This window comes from Diadema setosum, chromosome 4 (assembly GCF_964275005.1).
Source record: "Diadema setosum chromosome 4, eeDiaSeto1, whole genome shotgun sequence".
Lineage (NCBI taxonomy): Eukaryota > Metazoa > Echinodermata > Echinoidea > Diadematoida > Diadematidae > Diadema > Diadema setosum.
The window spans coordinates 46,224,796-46,248,103 of NC_092688.1; the positions used below are offsets into that span (position 1 = coordinate 46,224,796).

The following is a 23,308-nucleotide window of genomic DNA, read 5'->3' on the forward strand; positions in this document are numbered from 1 at the left end:
GTGTCATTTCGTTAGTCAGCGTTCAGACGTATAAATTCATTGTATAGCTATACCGTTTTGGTATAGCTATATATCTGTTCTAGTATCATTTTTGTCCCCGCCGAACGAGTTCGAGCAGGGGACTATGAAACGGGCTCCGTACGTGTGTGTGTCCGTGTGTCCGTCCGTCCGTCCGTCCGTGTGTCCGTCCGTCCGTGTGTCCATCCGTCCGTGTGTCCGTGTGTGCGTCCGTGTGTGATCAAAATGTTCAAAATGCTACTCCTTCGCCATTTCTAACCCGATTTTGATTCTGTTTGCTTTATATGATAGCACTACATGGGAGCTTTGAAACTTCTATACAGAATTTCAGTTGTGACCTTTGACCTTGACCTTTGACCTATATTGTACATTTTGCTTCAAAATGCTACTCCTTCGCCATTTCTAACCCGATTTTGATTCCGTTTGCCTTATATGATGGCACTAGGTGAGGGCTTCAAAACTTCTACACAGAATTTTGACCTTTGACTTCTTTGACCTTTGACCTTGATTTTTGACCTATATTGTACATTGCCTACAAAATGCTACTCCTTCGCCATTTGTAACCCGATTTTGATTCCGTTTGCTTTATGTGATGGCACTAGGTGAGGGCTTCAAAACTTCTACACAGAATTTTGACCTTTGACTTCTTTGACCTTTGACCTTGATTTTTGACCTGTATTGTACATTTTCCTACCAAATGCTACTCCCTCGCCATTTCTAACCCAATTTCGATTCCGTTTGCTTTATGTGATGGCACTAGGTGAGGGCTTCAAAACTTCTACACAGAATTTTGACCTTTGACTTCTTTGACCTTTGACCTTGATTTTTTTACCTATATTGTACATTGGCTACAAAATGCTACTCCTTCGCCATTTCTAACCCGATTTCGATTCCGTTTGCTTTATGTGATGGCACTAGGTGAGGGCTTCAAAACTTCTACATAGAATTTTGACCTTTGACCTCTTTGACCTTTGACCATCATCTTTTTACCTATATTGTACATTTTGCTACTGAATGCTACTTCCGGCGGGGACATATATTACGCACCGCGTAATTTCTACTTTTCCTTGTTTTTTTTTTTTTTTTGCGTCTGAACACCGTGTAAGTCTCTTGAGCCTGGAAAATTGTGAATCCACTCTTATTGAATCATTAATAGGTCAGTCACTGTGACCAGTGGGATGGCTAGATTATTCTGTCCGTCGGCCATCAGTACGCCATGTACTCACGATCCTCTGTAAATGGAGCCTTGCTAATTAACTGTTGTTTTTTTTTTTTTTTTTGCTTTCGAATGCTGGTATAGTGGTATTCAGTTCTAAGGCATCAGTTAATTTATTAGAAGGGATTTACCTCCAAATAAGTGAAGTCAATGGAACTTTGTTAAGTTTCAGGAAAATCAAGGCAGGAGGTTCAGAAGTAATGAACTTTTAAATTTTTGCCTAGATACATTTGTCATGTGTGCTGTCATCCTGAAAAATGTGTACATAGCGAGACTGCATCTATTGATGATGTCACAATAGGGCACTGATTGATATGTAAATGTATGATGAAAGTTGCCTCACAATTTTGTTGTTTTTTTATGAAAATATCCATCCCTTGGAATTTATAGAAAAACATGCGTACATTATACAAATATAACGAAGTGGTCTGTATATTGTAGCGTGTCGAAGGGGGTCTATTACTTGTTTTAAAATTATAATGCAAATGCAACATCAGAATTCACTGCACATCGGACAAAAGTGCTAAAAAAGTACAAAATCTATGGGAAATTTGCCCTGAAACGGGTCTCAAATGGCCCTCTGGTTGGGCTTGCCTCTTGCTGGTAGCTTGACTTAATCTTGCCTGATGACTCTTTGCTCACTCTGTTGGCAGTTACTACTGTAAAATGATTAATGTTCGCATGCATTTTAATTTCACAAATTTCGCGAGAGCCAAGAGTCACGAAATTAAAATGCACGCAAAGGCTCTTGTCTACACTATATGCATTGAATGCCAGAGGCACTTTGCGTAAATTTCATGCTGTGAAAAAGGCCGTCGGCTCCAATTCCAAAAATTTCATGCTGCGAAATTATTGTGTTTTACAGTATATGATGAAAGGCCCTTTAACAAAGACTAGTCCAACCCAGGAAGGAGGCTGTTCAAGTGAAGGACCTCTTGAAATTGAATGAAAGCTTTTTACATAGTCTCTAAACAAACTGTGACATGGTATTGCAAGGTAGATTCCTTTACTTCCTTATTGCTCTACAGACGGGATATTTACTTCTCAGAATATTTTAGAGTATTTTTGAAGATTGAATTTTTGTGAAGAGCTGTTAAATGCATGAAAAACAGAAGAGGATGCTTGGGAATTTTTGACGTCACTCTCACAGAAGCATAAAGATTTTTTTTTTTTTTTTTTAAAGCTCTATTGTATGTCTCTATGGCAAAAACTGCTGGAGATATTTTGTTTTTTGTTTATGCATCTGTCCATCTATCCCACACACATTAATAGCAACTTAAGCCAAAACAGCAGGTGAACTTTCTGGTTGTCTGGTGCAAGTTGTGACATGACATTTACTCCTGTGACAAGTGCTTCGGTCTTATTTTTTCAAAGGGCGTAGGATTGGGGTCAGGATTGTGATAAGGTTTAAGATTTACTTTGATGTAAGGATTAGGGTTAGGGCTATAGGCCCGTTCACACACAAGGGAAAAAGTGAGATTTAAAAATCGATTTTCTTATCGCGATCAAAATTTTGAAATTTTTTCCTGTGTGGACAGAAAAATTTCACTAATTTTCGCGATCCTTATCGCGATCCAACTCGCACTGTTAGTGTGATTTTTCAGAATAATCGCAATTATTTTGCCAAGTGTCGTGTGTGTGAGCGCGATCGAGATTCGGAAATCGGTATTTTTAATCCCATCGTTCGTAGCGCGTGAACGTCAACATTATTGGGACCGCGGGGTCAGTCTTCGGTCATGCAAGTTTCGCGCATGCGCAATTTGGCCACTGATCGTTCTTTCCTTGCTGCGAAGTGCAATTTTTCCTTGTGTATGAACGGTCGAAAAAAAATTGAAATTTGGATCGCGATTGTAATTTCGATTTTCGTTGTGTGTGCACGGGCCTTATGTTTGTGGGTAGAATTAAAAGTCCTCTTATGGTTAAATTTCATAAACAAGAGAATTCCACAAATATTATTTTCCTATGAAAATTATAGGCCTATTCCTACATTCCTTTGACTTGTGACTGGCATATATGTTAAAGATGATGTTATTCCCTGTTTTCTAACAGCAGTAACTAAATTGCTCTTTCATTATGGTCAAAGAAATTAAATTTTGCAGAATTATCCCTATATTTTCTTTTAAGGCCTATATCTTTGTTTTGGAGTGATGTCACTAAAGTCTTCTCATCCAGCAATAGCTGCACCAGAACTTGAATGGATTTTCCAATTTTCCTCAAGTTTTCTCTGATGTGTTGTACTATATACATGTACAGTTGTATGTATCACTGCATTCACTCAATCAACATCAGCATGTTTCTTCGGCGAATCTTCCCCTTTATAAAATACATGGAATTCAGACTACAGTGTAAGCACTGCTGTCTAATTGATATCAGTGGTTAGATTTCCAGTTCAAAGGATGTTGGTAACACCTGTCCTGTCCATCAAAAGGCCCCAAACTTTTGCTCCAGTTGTGTAACTTCCTTATTTCATCAAGCAAACATGGCTTGTTTTGTTTTTTTTGTTTTTGTTTTTTTTTTTTCACCTCCAAGCTTTGATATGGTACACACGCATTTGAGGGATCGATACTGGCAGGACACTTTTGTTTTTAATTATCTTTTTAAACTCTTTTTAGATAACATTTCATATTCACATTCTTTTCGTTGTCGACCACGGGTGACTGGTATCTAATGTCAACCCAGCGTATCACCAACTCGTCTTTAGTGACGAGTTTCATGTCTCGTTATAAATGTCATTCGAATGTGCTGGTTGGTAGTGATATTGACCGTGGCTGTTTTGTTTCCAAATAGGATGACGTGGGACAGAATATCCATGTTGACATACAGCTGTATAGCGGACAGCAAGATGAGCAGTATCATCGTTCCTGTGACATTGATCAGGAAACCTGTGATTGTTGTTTTTTTCTCCCTGTTACTTCATTTGGATAGTTTCCTGAATCTGTTTGCATAGCTTTCAACATTGTAGCTGTTGATTGCAAATCATTGTAAGGTCTTAGGGGAAAAAAGGAAGAAGAATAGACAGCCTTTGTAGAGACCAGAGTGTTACATTTATTATCTGAGCCAAATGGCTGATGAGAAAATCAGATTCCTTTCGCCAAAGGGGGTCGGAAGATGACAAAATATTTCTGAGACTAAAGGAAAGGATAGACACTGTTTTTTTTTTTCTTTTATACTACTGAACATGCTGACAGTTTGTGCCTGAACAATTTTCACACGTATGCCATCCTAACACAACAGGATGTATTTCGATGAAATTTTGTTGAAATTTGGCCGGCCTGAAAAAGCAGTCTATTTGATCAGTGCTCATGAAAGTTCTGAAGTGCTGAGAATCTGTGTCTCATGTTGTGCCCATGATTTTTGCATCTATTATTGATATTAGATATGCAAAAGCCTAATACTTTCATGAATGTTTTAGTGTGATCATAAAGATTGGAGAATTATAAAATTTAGAATTCATACTTATTTTCATATTGGTCGTATCCAACAGCATTGGTGGATTTAATGCTGTAATATGCAGGGGTGTATCCAGGATATTTTCTGGGGGGGTCGTAATCACAATTTTTGGACCTTTACCATTGCAAGGGAGCGGAGCGAACGAGCGGGGGGAGGATGTGGGAGGGGGGTGTCCCCCCTCCCCCGGTAGGGAGTTTTTGAATTTTATATCTTAAAATGGGGCCATTTGGTGCATACAAAAGTGACTTTTTCAGCATACTTTGAAAAAAACCCCATATATGTTAAAATTGGTGATAAAACCTGTGTTGCTCACTTACAAGTTCGTTAATCGGCAAGTTGAAAACTGCATAAGTGCATTTTAAAAAAGTTGCTGACTAGCTAACCTTACACCTTCCTAAAATACATAGACCCCAGGGTAAAAAGCCCTCGAAAAACAAAAATTGTCTTTTACAAAAAGTGGACCTTTTGAAAATTTTTTTTTTTTTTTTTTTGGGGGGGGGGGGTCGTACGACCCTCCCGACCCCCCCTTGCATACACCCATGATATGCAGTGTCATGTATGTGTGTGAGCACCCTTTAACTAAGTTATAAGGGATACAAACTTTAGTGCTACTCAATTTCCACTCCCCAGGAGCAATTTTCCAAAAGAAAAATGAGTGCAAACCACATCAAAATTGTAAATCTTCTTAAATGAGGTATTATCATCCTTATACCCTCTCCTGTAATGAAACTAGGCATCTTCTGGTTTTAGAAATAATTTCCATCCCTGTTTATGAGGGTGTATTAAACTTCTGAGTCATATTTTGATTCTCGGATAGACCCCGAAAGTGCATCACACTGGAAGAATTTAAAGCATGCAGACAAAGAAGAGCTGTATACCAACCCAGTCTCTTTAGATTTAAACCAGGGAAGTGGAGGAGAGACCCTCCCTAGTTCTCTAGTTTAAAGGGATTGTATAGTTTTGGCTGAAACCTAATTTCAGGTTTCTAACATTTTTGGTGAGATAATGAGAAACCTCTTATGAATCGTGAAAGAGCATGTAATTCCGAAAGGAATTCAATGTTTATTTGATGAAATTTAGTTTTGAAGTGGCTGAGATATCCAAGACAGGGGGATCCTAATAAAAGATGGGACCCAACTTTTATTACGATTGCTTTGTTTTACTTTGTTTTTAGATGTCTCAGCCATTCCAAAACAGATCTGTAGGCAATAAGATTGTTTTATAGATAAGCCTGTTTTCAGCACACATTCTATCAGTTGTCTTCATTGATATTTTTACAGGAGCAGGGAGAAATTTTGCCAGAAAACACAAAACATCTGAAATGTCAGGTCATTTTTTAAAAGTGTGCTTTATCTTTAAGCAGCATTTTTTTTTTCATTAACATTATGACCAACTGATGGCAGTTGCCTAGTACTCAGGTGTGGTGCACCCACCTACTGTATGGATGTTGTTGTCACTTTATTGGATTCCATGCACAACAGCCTTAATGAAAAGTCCATAAAACAGGCACTTAATGTGAGTGACGAGTACCTGCATAATTAACAAGGCTATACCATCCTCGGTACGCTATATAGTCCTCTACTCAAAGATATGCTTGTGGACTATGGCTGCGTTCATGCGAAACTAGAATTGCGTTTCTAAACACGTTTAGTCGCTAAACGTGTTTAGTCGCATTGCGTTCATGCGATTTTTCCAATTATACGCGTTTCAAAACGCCGATCTGAAATCAGAAAAGAGGGCGTTTTGAATCATGATTCTGCCAGAATCACGATCGCCGAAACCGCATGAATGCAACCGTGATTTCAATCATGACTCTATGACGTCATTGTGCGCTGTGCGCATGCGTGTCTCATGGGGTATCCCACAGCTTCTTGTTCTGTTCGCGTGCTTGTGTTCGTCTTATGAATCATGTGTTTCGGTACCATACTTGCACTTGTTTGTTTACATCAACGCCATACACCGATTCTATAGTATCTAGCTGTTTAATATAATACATGTAATTACTCTCCAATTGAGTTGATAATGGTAATGGCTGCAGCGCTGTGTCTACCAAGGGAAAACAATTGGAGAGACGAAGAATTAAGATTATTATTCGATCTGTGGGCAGATCCTGAATGCCAGAGCTTATTGGAAAGTATTCACCGAAATAAAAACGTAAAGGCCTATAATAAACTGACTGATCAGTTGACATAAGGAGCTACTGGGAGTTGCAGAGACATCATGGTCAAACTGCGCAGTGCGCTGCGCAATGGCAAAGGATGAGCAGAGCCAGAATCAGCGTTGCGAAAGCCCACATGAACGCTCTTCCGCTGAGACCGTGATTTGAAACGCCGTTTTGAATCATGATTCATGTTTGTGATTCTGGCTACAAAATTTGCATGAACGCGGCCTATGAATATCAATTAATTAGCACTTTAAAGTGATGACCATATCCCATAAAACTTGTCAAACTCGCCACTCTCCAACAGTTCAGAATCGTGACAGCATCTTGTGGATATACGTAGCAATGAGCTACACATAAAGGTATTGGGAGTATAAGCAAATAAAAAAGCTTTCAACAGACCCAAGTCATAATAGAGCAAGGTTTTATGTATATATGTTCGTCAAGTGAGATACCAATGAAATTTCTATTACGAACAGTTATAAAGAGAGATGGAACCCAGAGGTGTCCGTTGAAGGGCTTTTTGAAATCTGTGAATGTGATTATCTTTCATGAGCTGGTAGAGAGCCTAAAGGGCGTATCTCACTGGAGGAGACTTTGCTGTGACTGCCGTGACTGATCAGTCACTGCGACTCTTGTGACCGGAAAGACCAAAAACAAATAGCAGGAAACATCACAGAGGCTGCGTTTATCTGACTTGAAAAAGAGAATCATGTTTCAAAACATGTTTGGAATGGTGTTTGCGAACATGGCTTGAAATGCTGTTCTTGGGGTGCCGTGTTGATCTATTACCATCGTACATCGCGATTCGAGTGTTGTCACTCCGCAGCTACTTTGCGCCGTTCTACCCGGGAAGTGAAGGTCAACTGTGTACCAGCAAACATGCCTCATCAGTCACACACAAATAGTGGGTAGAGAGCACAACCGGAAACAGCTGGGATTTGACCTTGAGATATAAACATATTTCAAAACAGCATTGCGTTTATCTACTCACAGAACGGCAAACATGGTCTTAAACGCATTTCAAAACGCCCTTTGAAAGGCGTTTCAAAATGTTGTTTCTAAATGCGTTTGGAACACGGTTGTGTTTTAGCCCCTGAAAATGCCTCAAACATGTCTAGGATTGTGATTCTGCCTCAGAATCACGATTTTGGATAAACACAGCCAGAGATGTCTTCGCAACCAGCTGGAGACTTGAAAGAGTCTCTGAAAAATAGAACATGTTCCATTCTCCCCCAACTCTCAGGAGGCTCAGCTACATTCCACCTACATTCCAGCTAAGTGTCACTTTTACAGTATACTTGTGTGTACGTTTGATGAAGTACATTGTATGTGAATGTGGTATGAACATGAATACCAAGTCAAATACAATGTGTGTGTGTTTTCCTGTGTCTTTTCAGAACAAACTGTCAAAGAAATTCAAAGTCTCCGGTATCCCAACATTGGTGATCCTAGATTCTCAGACCGGAGAGGTTGTCTGCGAGAACGGACGTGGAGAGGTCGCGGAAGACCCAGATGCCAAAGGGTTTCCATGGAGACCAAGACCGTTTGCAGGTATGTATCATTTATGGCTGCGATGCATCAAAGTATCACTTTTGGATTGAAACAGCAAATAGGAAACAACATTTATTAATTTCTGTCCATGTCTATTAAAAATGATATCATTTTAGAGACTTCCAACGGGTCAATTATTGGGGGATATGCTACACTCTTCATTCCTTTTCAAAAACTTCTTGTGTTTTCTCTTGCTCTGCTTCCAATTTACTTGTTACACCTTTGACTATCTATACATCAAGACAAGTGCTTCATGTATGCATGGGAGACTGTTTTATTACCATGATAACCATAATTTCATCACTTTGGTCTTGCAGAGAGAATTGTACATTATTTGTGGTGGTTGTGTAGAGATTTACTATTCATTATGACTGTATGGTATAGATGTGCAAGACATATTAATAATACACACATAATTTGTGTGTGTGTGTGTGTGTGTGTGTGTGTGTGCGAATAGGGCAAGGTGTTCCCATGGCAATCCCAGTTTATGTTCTAGAATGTGTTACAAGTAATTTGGCAGTGATGTTTCCAGTGTTTTGTTTCTTTGTTTGTTTTTGGGTTTTTGTAAAGGATATATCCCTTTACATATTAGTTTATTTAATTGTTGCAAGCAGAATACATACGTGTAACTTCTGTATACATATCAAAATAAACTTGAGATGTTCAAAGCAACAGGAATATCTAACTGTAGAAAGGTACATATTATACCATGATATGATCAATATAAGGAGGATTTTGACCCTTTAAGTACGTAAGTGATTGCATGTCATGATCTAGTTATTTACACAGTGCAAACACATGATCAGTAGCATATCAGGTGAATTGCTGATGAAACGGGTCTCCGGCTCTTCTTTGAATAAAAAAAAAATAAAAGAAAAAAGAAATAGAGAAATGATTGCTCTACTGTGATACAGCAGGTTTATGCTGCGGTGGAATTTCAAGTATGTGTGGAGTGATCATCAGCCCCAACCATGTCTTTTTGAAATAACAAGCATTAGCCCGCATTGCACGGGGATGGGGGCAGAGATCAGAGCATAGCTGTGTAATCCCAGGGTGTCCCTTGACTAGCGACTGGAGCGACTAGAGGGTAGGACTGTGACCCTGTGGGAGTGCTGTTGACCTTGAAACAAGCATGTTACAGAGTCAATTTACAGTGTTGTAAGACCACGTTCAGTATACTGTATCACGTATCAATGTGTGGTTCAGGCAAGGGAATATTACAATGACATTGATAATGGTAATAATGATGATATTGGTACTGAAATTGATATTGACATTGATTTTTGTATTGGTATCGATCTCTATTGATAATGGTGCTCTATTACATTGTGACAAGATTTTAGTTTCTGTCAACCTGAATCCCATCAACCAGGTACAATTGTACCAATAAGTAAGTTTCTTGGTAAATCCTTTTGATGTATTGCGAGTAAGATCCAAAAGGAAAGGTGGAAAAATGAATTTTAAGCCCTTCTGAAGCTATGTTTTGACTTTAATTGCAAAGTTGCCATCGTTTTATGCACCCAGGCTCATGAATTGATGCCAAACTGCTTGTGTTGTTCCTTCTCATCACACAGAGGTGATTCCAGGGAAGCTGATCAATAATAAAAACGAGGAAGTCCCTGAAGTCAAGGATAAAATCACAGGGCTCTACTTCTCTGCACACTGGGTAAGATTCCATCATCCTCCAATTTAAAGTTACGTTCACATGCAGACACCAAACTTCAAGTTTAGGTTGAAAACTTAACTGTCGATGAATAGCTCCGCTCATGAATTCACGACGCGGGTTCACACGCGCACATAAACTTTAAGTTATAGATCTATACAACTCACGAGCAAATCCCACTCGATGATTGCAACAAAGTGCAGAGTTTTTGCTACCTAATCTTATGCCCATACAATTAGCGCAGCTGGAGGTTGACTGAAATGTGAAAGAGAAGGGAGGTTCACGCTAACTCAAAAGCTTGTTGATTATTGTGCCATCCATAGCGAAACTACTAGTGGGGACCCCCCTGGCTACTGGAGAGAGCATAAACCCTAAGATGTATTGTGGTTCTAATTATTGACTAAACTTTAAGATTGCTAAATTTCGAGTGCGTCCACATGGGGCTAAACTACAAGCTAATCATCGAAAATTAAGTTCAGCGTATGAACCTAATTATTGTTTGTTTCCATTTACCTGCAAGTCAATGAAACACAGATGTTTGTACAGTATCGTCTTGTTTGTTTCCATTTACCTGCAAGTCAATGAAACACAGATGTTTGTACAGTATCGTCTCATCTTTCCATGATCTTGTAGCACAGATGCACTTCATTTTGAACCTGGGACCCCCCGACTTTGGGGCTAAGGTCCTATTCATTCAGCCACAGCAGCTGTTATAAACTAAGAACACACAAAAAGTTGTAACTTTTATCATACAAATGAGAGCCAGATTTGACATGGGCAAGATTTTCCACTTAATTATCAATCCCATAAATATTTGGTACTGTATACGCCATATAATAGCAAGTCTATTTTTCTCATGAATGGGGACATCCTGACAAGTTTGCGAGTGGTTTAATTCACAATTGTTGAGTACAGTGCCGAATGGAGAAATGTATATGCGCATGTCACAATTGCGTTGGGAGGAGAGCTAATATTTTTGCATGTTTTCAAGTTTATGAATAGCACCCGACTCACAAATTCGCGGAAATAAAAACCTCACAAAATATTTGGCATTTACAGTATGTCTTCACAAATGAGAGTGAGATTTGATACTGAGATTTTTTTCTTGAATTGATCCCAGAAATGTTGGGTTTGTCTTCAGTGCATTTTAGTTCATTAATGATAACAGTGAATATAGTGCTGCCCCACTCTGTCAGTACACAACTTAGAAGGCAACAAATCTTGACATTGTGTGTTTAAAGGCGCATAGTCCCATTAGTGTAGAGGGCGCTGTTGATGATACTGCCGATCACCATTAGCATTGATACGAAGATTGCCGAAGTTGAGCTGTCATCAAGAGTAAAGCGCGTAGGTGTTGCTAGGTAACGTTACCTTCGTTGTCTTCTCTGCGCATCGCGCAGTCTGTAGTAAGGCCAAAAAAAAAAAAAATGTTGCATTGGCGTAACATGAGATTTTCAAATAGGGTCGGTCGGGCGGATTTTTTTTTTTTTTTTTTTTTTTGCTACCTGCATTTTACGTGTAAAACTCGTGCTCAGCTCAGTAAACAGTTACAACTGCTGCACCGAATGTGCTGTGTTCATCTATTCTACAAATCATTTATGAGGCCGATATTACTGGAATTATACCCTTTTACAGAATTTAAAGATGTTGAAATCCCTATCCTGAATGTTTTCACTTCATATTTTACTATTTTGACTTAGATAAGATAGATGCAAATTGACCCATATGTACGATCTTTTCATCGCACACGGCGATCTCTATTACAGTCCCACATATACAGATTCGTGTAAGTTCTCCACACAAGAAACCTACGGCAAAACTGTGCACAATACATCGCAGTCTGAATGCTACGTATACACTGAATAAATCTTGTTAGAGTACGTGTCCGTGTTGGAAACAGATGACGTACTGATCAAGGAAGGCTTATGCGAGGCACTAGATCTCTCCCTCGTACATCCGATATCCCCAGAGCCGTTTCCACTTCCGGGTTTGTGCGATCGCGATCGCAATCAACAAGATATTTGATATCGATAGCAAAAAAAAATAATAAAAAAACATGGGGTCGGCGGAATTTTTAGGGTCGGGCGGGTTACGCCAATGCAACAATTTTTTTTTTTGGGCCTAATGCCAGGGTGTGTGCATATGTGCTTCTTATTATGACATCACAAAAGAAGTGTGCTAAAGCTGTCATCCCCCTCAGCCGAATCATGAGCCGAACTGTGATTGGACCACTGGCTACAGTGGATCAGACTTCTTCGGACTTGGGTAAATGGGTCACAGCATAAGCGCTAAAGAGGAGTCGATAGCGTAGGTCTCTATAGGAAACTTGCGCCGTGCGCCCATGTACACATTTGACTAAACCACCGGGACCATGTGCTTTTAAGTTATTGCACAATGCCCCTTGTTGCTGGGGTCTGTGCAGAGGCCCCTGGAAGCTCTAGGGTTCTAGGGACTCTCAACTGCTACAGTATCTTTGCCTTTAACCGTATTTGCTTTAACTTTTGACCACTGTGAATGAGCCGTAATCCAAGGATCAAGTATAGATGAGATAGGTACCAGCGTGAGAAAGTAGATGGTATACCAGTAGATGAATGAAAATATACCTAGCTAGAAGATAGTCAGATGAATGAATATCTAAAGATTGATGGGTGTATATGGATAGAGAGATGAATAGACAGCTACAATGTACGGACAGAGAGATGGGGAAAAATTTTGTGAAAGAGTGATGTTTATCTGTCGCTTTTTATTCTTTTTACTCATTCAAAAGCTCTGAGCAGAAAACTATAATTTGATATATATATCAACATACATACATATATACATGTATATATATATACACACACACACACACATGAATTAAAGTAAATGTACTGTATGCATGCATGTATAATCGATGTACTCTGTATGTGCATTGAAATACAGTGCCCACCATGTAGAAATTTCACTCCAGAACTGGTCAAGACATACAACAAGCTGAAGGAAGATGGCAAAGATTTTGAGATCATCTTCATAACCTGGGACAGGGCGGAGGAGTCATTCACAAAGTACTTCCAAGACATGCCGTGGCTCGCGATCCCCTACGGCGACCCGCGTGTAGCTGAGCTGGCCAAGGTGTTTCAAGTGGCAGGTAGGACTGGAGTTATGCCATTTTGCAGGGTGCTACATAAGTTTATTTTGCCACTTGCCTGGTCGGGCATGTAGATTTTCAAATTTGCTGTGAAATACTTGCCCGAATATTAATTTTACTTGCCTGTAAAAAAAGTCCAAAATATAACGTAGTAATATAGAAAATCATGTCTAAGTCAAAGGCTTGATAAATCACAATCATTTGAATAAACAGCACACATTGATTTGCATGCTTAAACGCAATGGGGTAACAAACTTGGTCCAATCAAGTGTTGCCGCTGCATTGCATTGGGGCTTCTTCACATAAGTGTTGGAAAGTTGCTGAAGTGGGATATAAAGTGTGTTGCATCACTAAACAACCATCATCTTTGAGCTTCTGTATGGTTGACTTTGTGCGTTTGTTGGGGGAAGAAGTGAAAAAAAAAAAAGGTGGCTTCAACACTTTTTGCTTACCCAATTCGGGTTAAGCATTTGTTCTAATAGTTTTGGTTGAGACCTAATTTCAGGTTTCTAACATTTTTTGGTGAGATAATGAGAAACCTCTTAGGAAATATGAAAGAGCATGTAATTCCATGAGGAATTAACGTTTATTTGATGAAAATTGGTTTTGAAATGGCTGAGATATCCAAAACGAGATATCCAAAACAGAGCGATACTAATAGTGTATGGGACCTACCTTTTATTACGATCGCTTTGTTTTACTTTGTTTTTGGATGTTTGAGTCATTCCAAACCCGATTTTCATCAAATAAACTTTGAATTCCTCTTAAAGGTCCAGTTTACCTTTGGAAGCAGTGATTTCAAAAATTTTCAAGATATCATATTTGATGCATATGTGTAGGTCTGTTGTATCACAAAACATCCTACCATATGAAATATTTGCAATAAAACCTAAGATATAAGGAGATATCAGGGTTTTTCTCAATAAACCGTAACTGTATACGGTTTAGTCTGGAAATTTTTTTATTATAACTATTGTTCACATTTTGTGTATTTAACAACACTTAACATCGATCATACGGATTCAAATTTTGACAGTGGTTGTTTCTATCCCTAACTCACATTTTAGAACTATTTCATAGCACTAATGCTTTCATCTGCAAATGGTAAATTATGCCTTTAAAATGGTATGCTCTTTACTATTTCATAAGTGTTTTCTTGGTATCTCGCAAAAAGTAAAAAGCCCAATTGTCATCTCCACCAATACTGTACCATCCCTTTAGATACATAATGCTGCTCTCGTTTTCCTTTAACCTATCCTCTGAGTCTGTCTGCTCACGCATTGGTGTAGACAGTTGTGAAAATTGTCCTCGGCACACACAGTACCTCTGAAAGCTATCCGTCTACCCAGAGACGGGTCTCTGTCGAGGGCAAGTTCAGAATGATGTGCAGCCTCACGCTTACCCACCCATCTACACACACATACACACACACACACACACACACACATATGAATACATACACATATGCACACAACTGCCTTGAAAACAGAAAAGGAAGAGAGTGAAAAAAAATTAAGTAACAACAACAACAAAAGTGACATTCCAGCTGCAAATCCATTCCAGGTTCAGTTATATATGAAGAGACAGATGCAAGCTGCCCCATGATGAAAGAATACATCAAGAAGATGATAACATGAGCTGTATCATGGCTAGCCTAAAGCTAGCAGTTCTTATCTGTATTTCTTTTCTAATATTTCTGTAATATTTCTATGATACCTGCATTTCATTTCTAATATGGATGATCTTCATACATTTAACTGATTCTTACCATAGCCATTTAGCTTTTGTGTTTTAGCTATCATGGAGGAAAACTTGATATGTAACCTAAGGATTGATTATAGAGGACCCAAGAAACAACTAATGCAACAGTCTTGAAGCAAGGCTAGGCCACAGATGGACTTGATTTCTCGCCCGAAACTTGGTGGCAGAAGCAATTTGAAATGTACATTCAGGAATAGCTCCCAGATCGCGCAGATCAGTGGCACAGACACGAATGCTGGCCTCACGTGAGCGAGTGTTCCAGGGGTGTTGATCCTTTCGATAATACACTGTCCCTCCCAGTGATATAATTCAAACATGTCTGTCTGTCTGTCTGTCTGTCTATCTGTCTGTCTGTCTGTCTGTCTGTCTGTCTGTCTGTGTGTCTATGTCTCTCCTTGAATCTATCAATCTGTATATGTCTATTCAATTCAATTCAATTCAATTCAATTCAATTCAATTCAATTCAATTCAATTCAATTCAATTCAATTCAATTCAGTTCAATTCACTTCATTTCAATTCAATTCAATTTTATTGTCCGTTTCTGGAAATTTGATTTGTTTGCATGCATGTACAAGTTATATCGATACATACACTTGTACATATACAGAGACATACATACACAGAACACACGTTTAACGTGGATACATAGACATGATGGACACACAAGAGATGTACAGCAATACAATATCTATCTGTAGGCCTATATTATCCAAATAACGATTGTTTATGAGTGCAGTGGACAGAATATTTCATGAGGTGAATGGATCAAACATTTCATCTTTCACCAAATGAAATATTCTGTCCATTACATGAATGAAAACATTTATTACTTGTTCTATATAGCACCTAAGATAAATCCTTGTCATTTGATGTTTTATGAATTTAGAAACAAGAGAGAATGTGTGGCATCTGAGATCGAGAGAGTGCTCACTGAGCGCTGTACGGTACCACGCTGTGGCATACACACTGCAAAATCATGCAAGCATTTTGCATGCGTAGTGTGCCGAGCTCTCGGTGTGCGTGCAATGGAGGAAATCGTATGGATCCAAAATTGCACGGTAAATGGAGCCTTATTTGCATGAATGATGACGTAATAGTAAAATGGGATGAATGATCAATAGCGAACAACCAATCAAATGACAAGGATCTATCTAGGTGTTTTATCATCATCATCAAAAACAAAACTGAAACAAAGTTCATGCTGTATTCACCAATAGTTTAGTTCAGCAAACAAACTTTCGAGCGATTCGCTCTTTCTCAAGTGTTGATACTGAGAGAACAATAACAATAACAATTGCTATTGTTCTCTCTGTATCAACGCTTGATAAAGAGCGAATTGCTTGAAATTGTATGTACCATATAAACTGTTGGTGAATACAGCATGAACTTTGTTTCAGTTTTGTTTTTGATAAAATTATCATACCAACACATGGACAAATATATTTATATATAGATAGGTAGATAGATATCCATCTTCTATTTGCTATCTGTCCATTTATTTGTTCATATCTGTATTTTATTTGTTCACTATATGTGCATGTATGTATGCGTGTATGATATTGTCACTGTGTTTGTGCATGTTTATATTTATATCAAACAGTAATTTCTATGTCTTTTGTATATTCTTCCACCTTCTTTTTACGCAGTTAGACCAAATTATATATTCTTGTCTTCTTATTCATCTGTAGGTCACATGAAAAGCCAGTTTGTTCTGTTTCCTACAATTATAAAAGTACACAAAGAAACCATTCCACATCAGTGTCAACAATTATAGAATCCCCCACCCCCAAAAAAGTTTCATTACAGAAATTCTAGTGGAGTATCTGTGTAATGATTTTTGTCAATTAAAAAACCTATTAGCCCCTTCCCCCCCCCCTGTTGCATTTTCTGTGTGTCACAAAGTCATATGTATCACTAGTGTGCAGTTGACATGAACCCAAAAAGTCCCTGATTCTTTGTATAAGAATTGATACCAAACATCACTCCATCTATATGAGGCCTATAGACCTATATCATGTGCCTTGCCATATTTTTTTTTAATCAATTTATCCACTTAGAAAAAGAAATCAGCTTTTACACTATAACCTGGGTATACTTCAAAATTATTTGGAAACTTGTAAAAAATTGCTGAGGTGAACCCTTTTTCCTGTCCCCCCTCCCCCCTCCCCAGTGTGTGAGCAGACTGGTACCCCTATGCTCCTCTCTTCCCCGCCATAGCTCCAGACGGTTCACCATAGCTCAGAGCCGCTCTGCTCCCCAAGGGGAATGACTTTGAGGCAGGAGTTAAAAGTCAAGTTGATACAGCAGATCGCTGCCTCATAATGTCTCCTCCTAAAAATAAGGCAATAAACACTACCGCAGCAGCGACATAAGCTGGCATATGGCGTAAATATTTTACCGGTATACGCAGACATGTGCATACAGTGTATATGTATGTACCCATATAATACAATATTGATATTGCAGGTATCAGTAGAGTTTGGTTCAGAGAAACTTATATTCTCAACTGATAGCAGGATGATTTAATAGATAGATGAAATGAGTGGATGGATACAGGGTATATAATAAATGAGAAAGATAGCAATACACAGAACAAGAGAGAGAGAGAGAGAGGGGGGGGGGGGGGAAGGGGGAGGTAGATAGTGATACAGAAAGACAAAAAGGGGGATATAGAGAGATAGAAAGAAAAGAGATGCAATCTTATAGCGGAATCATGTCTGTAATTAAGTTGACATGTTTATGGCAGTGACCTGAAAATAAACTCTTTGTTTATCCCTCCTCCTATCCCTAGGCATTCCGTCCCTGATTATCCTGGATGCTGAGGGCAAGGTCATCACCGCAGAGGGCAGAGGTCGCGTCATGAAGGATCCAGAGGGCAAGGTGAAAGGTCAAGGAGAGGGCAGGGGTGGGGTGAGGTGCATGCATACTCACACACACACACACACACACACACACAGCCACTTTTGAAAAGGGGTGTGGTAGGTGCTGGCCTTTCTGTGTGTGCGTGTAGCAGTGGTAATTTTGGAGGTGGAATAGATGGGGGGGGGGGGGGGGGAGTTGTCATGTGTCCCCCCCCCCCCCCCCTAAAAAAAAGGGGGGGGGGAGTAAGCTGATCTAGACCAGAAATGATGTCTTACCTGGGTTATGATTTCACACTATTCAAAGCATGAATTTTCACTTTGACCCCAAAATTCAAGTGTGCACCTCTTGCAATCAGTGAAAGCAGAAGAAGATAAGCGAAGGTCGGTCTTTTTCTCATTACCAAATAAAGAGGAAGTTTTATCTGAATTGAATATTTTTTTTTTAAATGCCAAATGCCCCCTTCCCGATTAATAGAATAATTACTTGAAAGGAAAGGGCTGCTTTGCATCAGTGTAATGCAAGAACAATAAACAAAATATAACAGAAATCAGTTTCAATGATTAAAGTATTTGTGATGTAAAATGCAAGATTCCGGATGACAAGGTTTGTCTTCAGTTTGGTAGAGTTTTGATGGGAGTGTGCACACAAATACAGGTTTTAGTTACCCAGCTGTTCATGATGTAAACAGTGTCACCATCGTCATCTCTGTCCTTAACGTTGTCATCATCATCATCATCCAGTGGCGGATCCAGGGGGGAGCACACTGGGTGCACTCCCCTTTATTTTTTGTTAAAACAAGGGAAATAAAAAGAAAAATTATGGGATCCCCCTTTTAATTTTGTAAAGGCACCCCCTCTTTACGAAATTTCTGGATCCGCACCTGATCATCATCATCATCACATTCATCCTTTTCACCATCATTATGATCAGCATCATCACTTCTACCTCCACTTCCAGTACCACTACCATCACCACTGCTGGTATCACCACCACCACCTACATCATCATCATCATCATTGTTATCATCTCCTTCATCATCATCATCATCATCATCATCATCATCATCTTCTTCTTCTACTTCTCCTTCTTCTTGTTCTTGTTCTTGTTCTTCTTCTCCTTCTTCTTCATCTTCTTCATCTTGTTGTTGTTCTTGTTTTTCTTTTTTTTTTCTTCTTCTTCTTCTACGTCTTCATCATCATCATCCTCAAAATCATCATCATCATCATCATCATCATCATCATCATGGTATGTTGCTAAAATGGTTTACTGTTTCTCCTCTGGTGCAGGAGTTTCCATGGTATCCACTTCCATGCTGTGAGCTGGACTCCTTCAGTGCAGGACTCATCAATGAAGAGCCTTGTCTCATCCTCTTTGCAGGTAAGAGGAACATATTCAATACAGGAGCATATTCAATACAGGAACATATTCAATACAGGAACATATTCAATACAGGAACATATTCAATACAGGAACATATTCAATACAGGAACATATTCAATACAGGAACATATCAAATACAGGAACATATTTTATACCACGCATATGTACGTATGAGTGGATGAAAAAAAAAGGTAGTTGGACACATAAATGGAATTTGGAGACTCCTCTCAAAAGTTATGAATTTTATAGTTTTGGCAAAATCCATAGGCTTTCATGCCTAAATGGGAAGACTACAACAGTATATGATGACAAGATAGTACAACAATATTGAGAAAATTTAAAGTGAATTTCACAAAGTTTTAATTTTTATGAATAGTAAACATTCCTTTGACTTCTTAAGGATGTAAGGCAAGTGCTCTTTTATTATGCAAGAAAAAGTAAATTTTTGTCCGAAGTTCTTATGTAGTTTCACTACTCGTGACATAATATACTGTTGTATTCTTCTTATCCAGTAATTATGGCATGGGATCTGATCAAACTTTGAAAGTGTGAAACTGCTGAATGGCATGTCCTATGTTGTTACTCACTGATGTGTTTTCATTACTAATATTTCTGCACTCACTTAATTCAATATACGTTTCTGGTAAATTCTCCTTTTAGTCTATGTATCTTTTACAGAACATGATCCCCCCCCCCCTTTTCTTATTGCCCATGTGGTACAATCACAGATCTTAATGCACTGGGGTGCAGATTTGTCCTCCTCCCTGCCCCACATGTTGACATTGACATTTTGAAACTTTCCAACTGTGGCTAATTTGTGGGAGTTTGTATCCATAGCGACAGACCAAAGTTATCCCCATTGGTTCATTGCAGCTGCATTATATTTGCCCAGTTGCCTGGAGAGTTAACATTCTTTTGCAGCATTCAAACTTCATGGCACAGCACTTCAAAGTACTGTATGTTTTTTCCACATGAGATTGTGCAGAGACATTTTATTTCAATTCCTCCTTTTTTTTCTTCTTTTTTTTTTTTTGATTGCCCTGATGCATCTTGCAGTCTAAAACTATGAGAGTGTCCTTGTCATAGTGACGACACCTTTTATGTTAGGTGTATACAAATTTCCCTCTCATCTCTACTTCTTTCTTCAAAAAAATGATTACAAGAAGAGAGCTTATTTGGTGAAGAAAGAGAGAACATTTTTGTGTGTTTGTTTGTTTATGGACTAAGAATGGAAACAAAGGACTACGGCTATCATTTTGTTTTGTCAATGAAAAATCAACACATTTTCAAGTTGTGGGATGACTTTAAAGCCTTATAAACAATTGATAAGGATTGATAGGGTTTTAGGTTTAGTTTGATGTGAGGATTAGGATTAGGATTAGGGTTAGGGTTATGTTTGTGAGTGGAATTTGTTTGGTTTTGCTTGCAGATATTTGATGGGAGCAATTGTAGGAGGAGCAAATGTCATGGAACCTAGGAGGTTTAACAAATCCATGCCCTTGTACTTTCAAAGGAGTGCAATTACTTACATAGCATATCTGCATTAGACATTAGGCCTGTTCACACACATCGGAAAAAGTGAGATTTAAAAATCGATTTTCTTATCGCGATCAAAATTTCGAAATTTTTTCCTGTGTGGATAGAAAAATCTCACTAATTTTCGCGATCCTAATCGCGATCCAACTCGCACTATTAGTGTGATTTTTCAGAAAAATTGCGATTATTTTGCCAAGTGTCGTGTGTGTGAGCGCGATCGAGATTCGGAAATTGGTATTTTTTATACCATCGTTCGTAGCGCGTGCGAAACTCTATTGGGACCGCGGGGTCAGTCTTCAGTCATGCAAGTTTCGCTTAACTTGCATGCGCAATTGGGCCACTGATCGTTCTTTCCTTGCTGCGAAGTGCGATTTTTCCCTGTGTATGAACGGTCAGGAAAAAAAAAAATCGAAATTCAGATCGCGATTGTAATTTCGATTTTCGTTGTGTGTGAGCTGGCCTAGTGATGGAATGAACAAGCCCAGGTTTCCTTCATCTAATATTACTTTTGAAGTATCATCACGACGCTGTACGATTGTGGACCTTCCATGTAGTTAATTTTTGACAAGGGTGAGTCCATGCTTTCACCTGGCTGTTCAAGTGCACATCTCCTGAGAATAATTTTCCTGGTATCACATGGCAATTTCCTATTCAATTTGGATATGACTGCAACATAAAATTTCATTTGTATACCAATTTCATTACATAGAGTTGTATATCATTTTCTTTATTATGTGTGTCCATTGACTAAAATTGCTTTTCAATTTTAAGAAGGGAAATCATTCTGTGATCTCTGCATTTAAAGGACAAGTCCACCAAAGTATCTGCACAGTCACCGCTGGATGAGAAGACTACTAGAGTGTATGATGTCATATGCATAGAATGATATAAGGAAAACATAAGAGAATTTTACAAAATTTTATTTTTTGAAAAAAGTGCACATTTCCTTGACTTGTCACAGATATATTAAGGGGTTAAGGGTAATATTATTCCTCCTGCCTTCTGAAAGAGGCAAGTCGAGTATTTCATTACATGAGAAAAGTGAAAATATGTTGAATTTTCTTTATATATCTTTTTGTATTGTTCTACACATGTGACATCACAAGCTGTCGTAGTCTTCTCATCCAGCAGTGACTGGGCAGAAACTTCAAAAATTCATAACTTTTGGAACGGATCATGCGATTTTCCTCAAACTCTCACTAATTCCTTATACTAGTATTGCTGCATTCACTCAATCCACATGCCTATGAAGGTGAACTTGTCCTTTGAATCGTTACGTTCTGCTCATTGTTTCCTGAAAATCTGTCAGATATCGAGGAGGACGATGATGTGAAGAAGGCTATGGACCTGATGAAGCCGGTGGCGGAGGAGATCATTGCAGCCGAGAAGGAGAAGGAAAAGAAACCCGCCTGCAAGTTCATCGTCGCCGGCGATGTGAGTTCAAAGTTCAACACTTCCTGCTCGTGCGGGGCTGATACCAGCCACCGCACAGTGGGTTTGCCTCAGAGAGATTTTTCCTTCTCCTCACCACTACCACTAGAGGGCGAACTATACAATGGTGTCTCAGATTTCATGGAGGCTGCCATAACCCACTTAGTAATGGCGGACTTTGCGCGCTCAAGTAATATTCTTTACAGCGTGTATTTGAACTTTTACGCGAGTATGCCCTGCTTGATTTGGCTACCCCTCGACTGCTCGTATGCTAGTGTGTTGGTATGATTGGTGAGCCTACCGCCTCACATTTTCCCGTGCACTCACAAAGCAATTGTACAGGGTGTATGCATACTTCACATTCTAGTACCCATTCATTATGAGCTCTTTGGTTTGGCCACAGGGAGTGAGGGATGGCCAACCAAGATGGGCAGGTATGAAGTTTGTGTGATTTCAATCAGAAATCAGCAGGGGGAGGGGGAAATATTTTTTATGTATGGGTGTTTCTTTTGTGTGATCTGTGTAATTTGCTATTCCATCACATGCTCTGTGACTTTTGTAGATTTTTTGTTATAACCTTAGTCTGATGTTGTTAGCAGGTTGTACAATCTTTCCTGTTTCAAAGCAAATTTTTGGGTGTGAGGTTGTGCAAAGTATTGTAATATGTTACAAGCTCTCTTCCAAAAGCAAGCATAGGAAACAAAACTAAAGATAGACATTTGTTGTTGTTGTTGTGCACCTGTAATAGACCAGTTAACTGACATATTCAAATTTTGTGTCTGCCCTATAAGTATGTTCTTAAACATGAAGCTTGCCAAAGGCCTGCCCAACCTAAAAAACAAACAAACAGTGCATTGTAAATTGGATTCCATGTGAAATGAATTGAGCTTGTACAGGTGATTTGAGTAACTTGTTGGTAGGACTTGATAGGAGAAATACCCATGCATTTTTCATATGCTGGTAGACCTGCCTTTTGTCAGATGGTGTGAGCTCAAGTGTTCATTTTCCCATACATGTCTGAATCGTCTCAACTATCGTGTGCTTTCTCTGTTGGTGTTTTGCACTCATGTAGAGGATTTATGGTATCAGGTTTTTGTTTTGTTTTTGTTTTTCAAAAGCAAAAGTGCAAACACAAGGAAACTTACCAG

At 38.9% G+C, this 23,308-nt stretch overlaps 1 protein-coding gene across 1 annotated transcript in view; it reads left to right on the forward strand.

Moving 5' to 3' along the window:
• LOC140227354 (nucleoredoxin-like) overlaps positions 1–23,308 on the forward strand; it is a 37,999-nt gene that overhangs the window by 13,638 nt on the left and 1,053 nt on the right. Inside the window, exons 2-7 of the mRNA XM_072307767.1 lie at positions 8,246–8,399; positions 9,974–10,065; positions 12,985–13,189; positions 17,743–17,831; positions 19,100–19,190; positions 22,039–22,163. Coding sequence (XP_072163868.1) covers positions 8,246–8,399; positions 9,974–10,065; positions 12,985–13,189; positions 17,743–17,831; positions 19,100–19,190; positions 22,039–22,163 — 756 coding nt within the window. The remainder of the gene's footprint in view (positions 1–8,245; positions 8,400–9,973; positions 10,066–12,984; positions 13,190–17,742; positions 17,832–19,099; positions 19,191–22,038; positions 22,164–23,308) is intronic.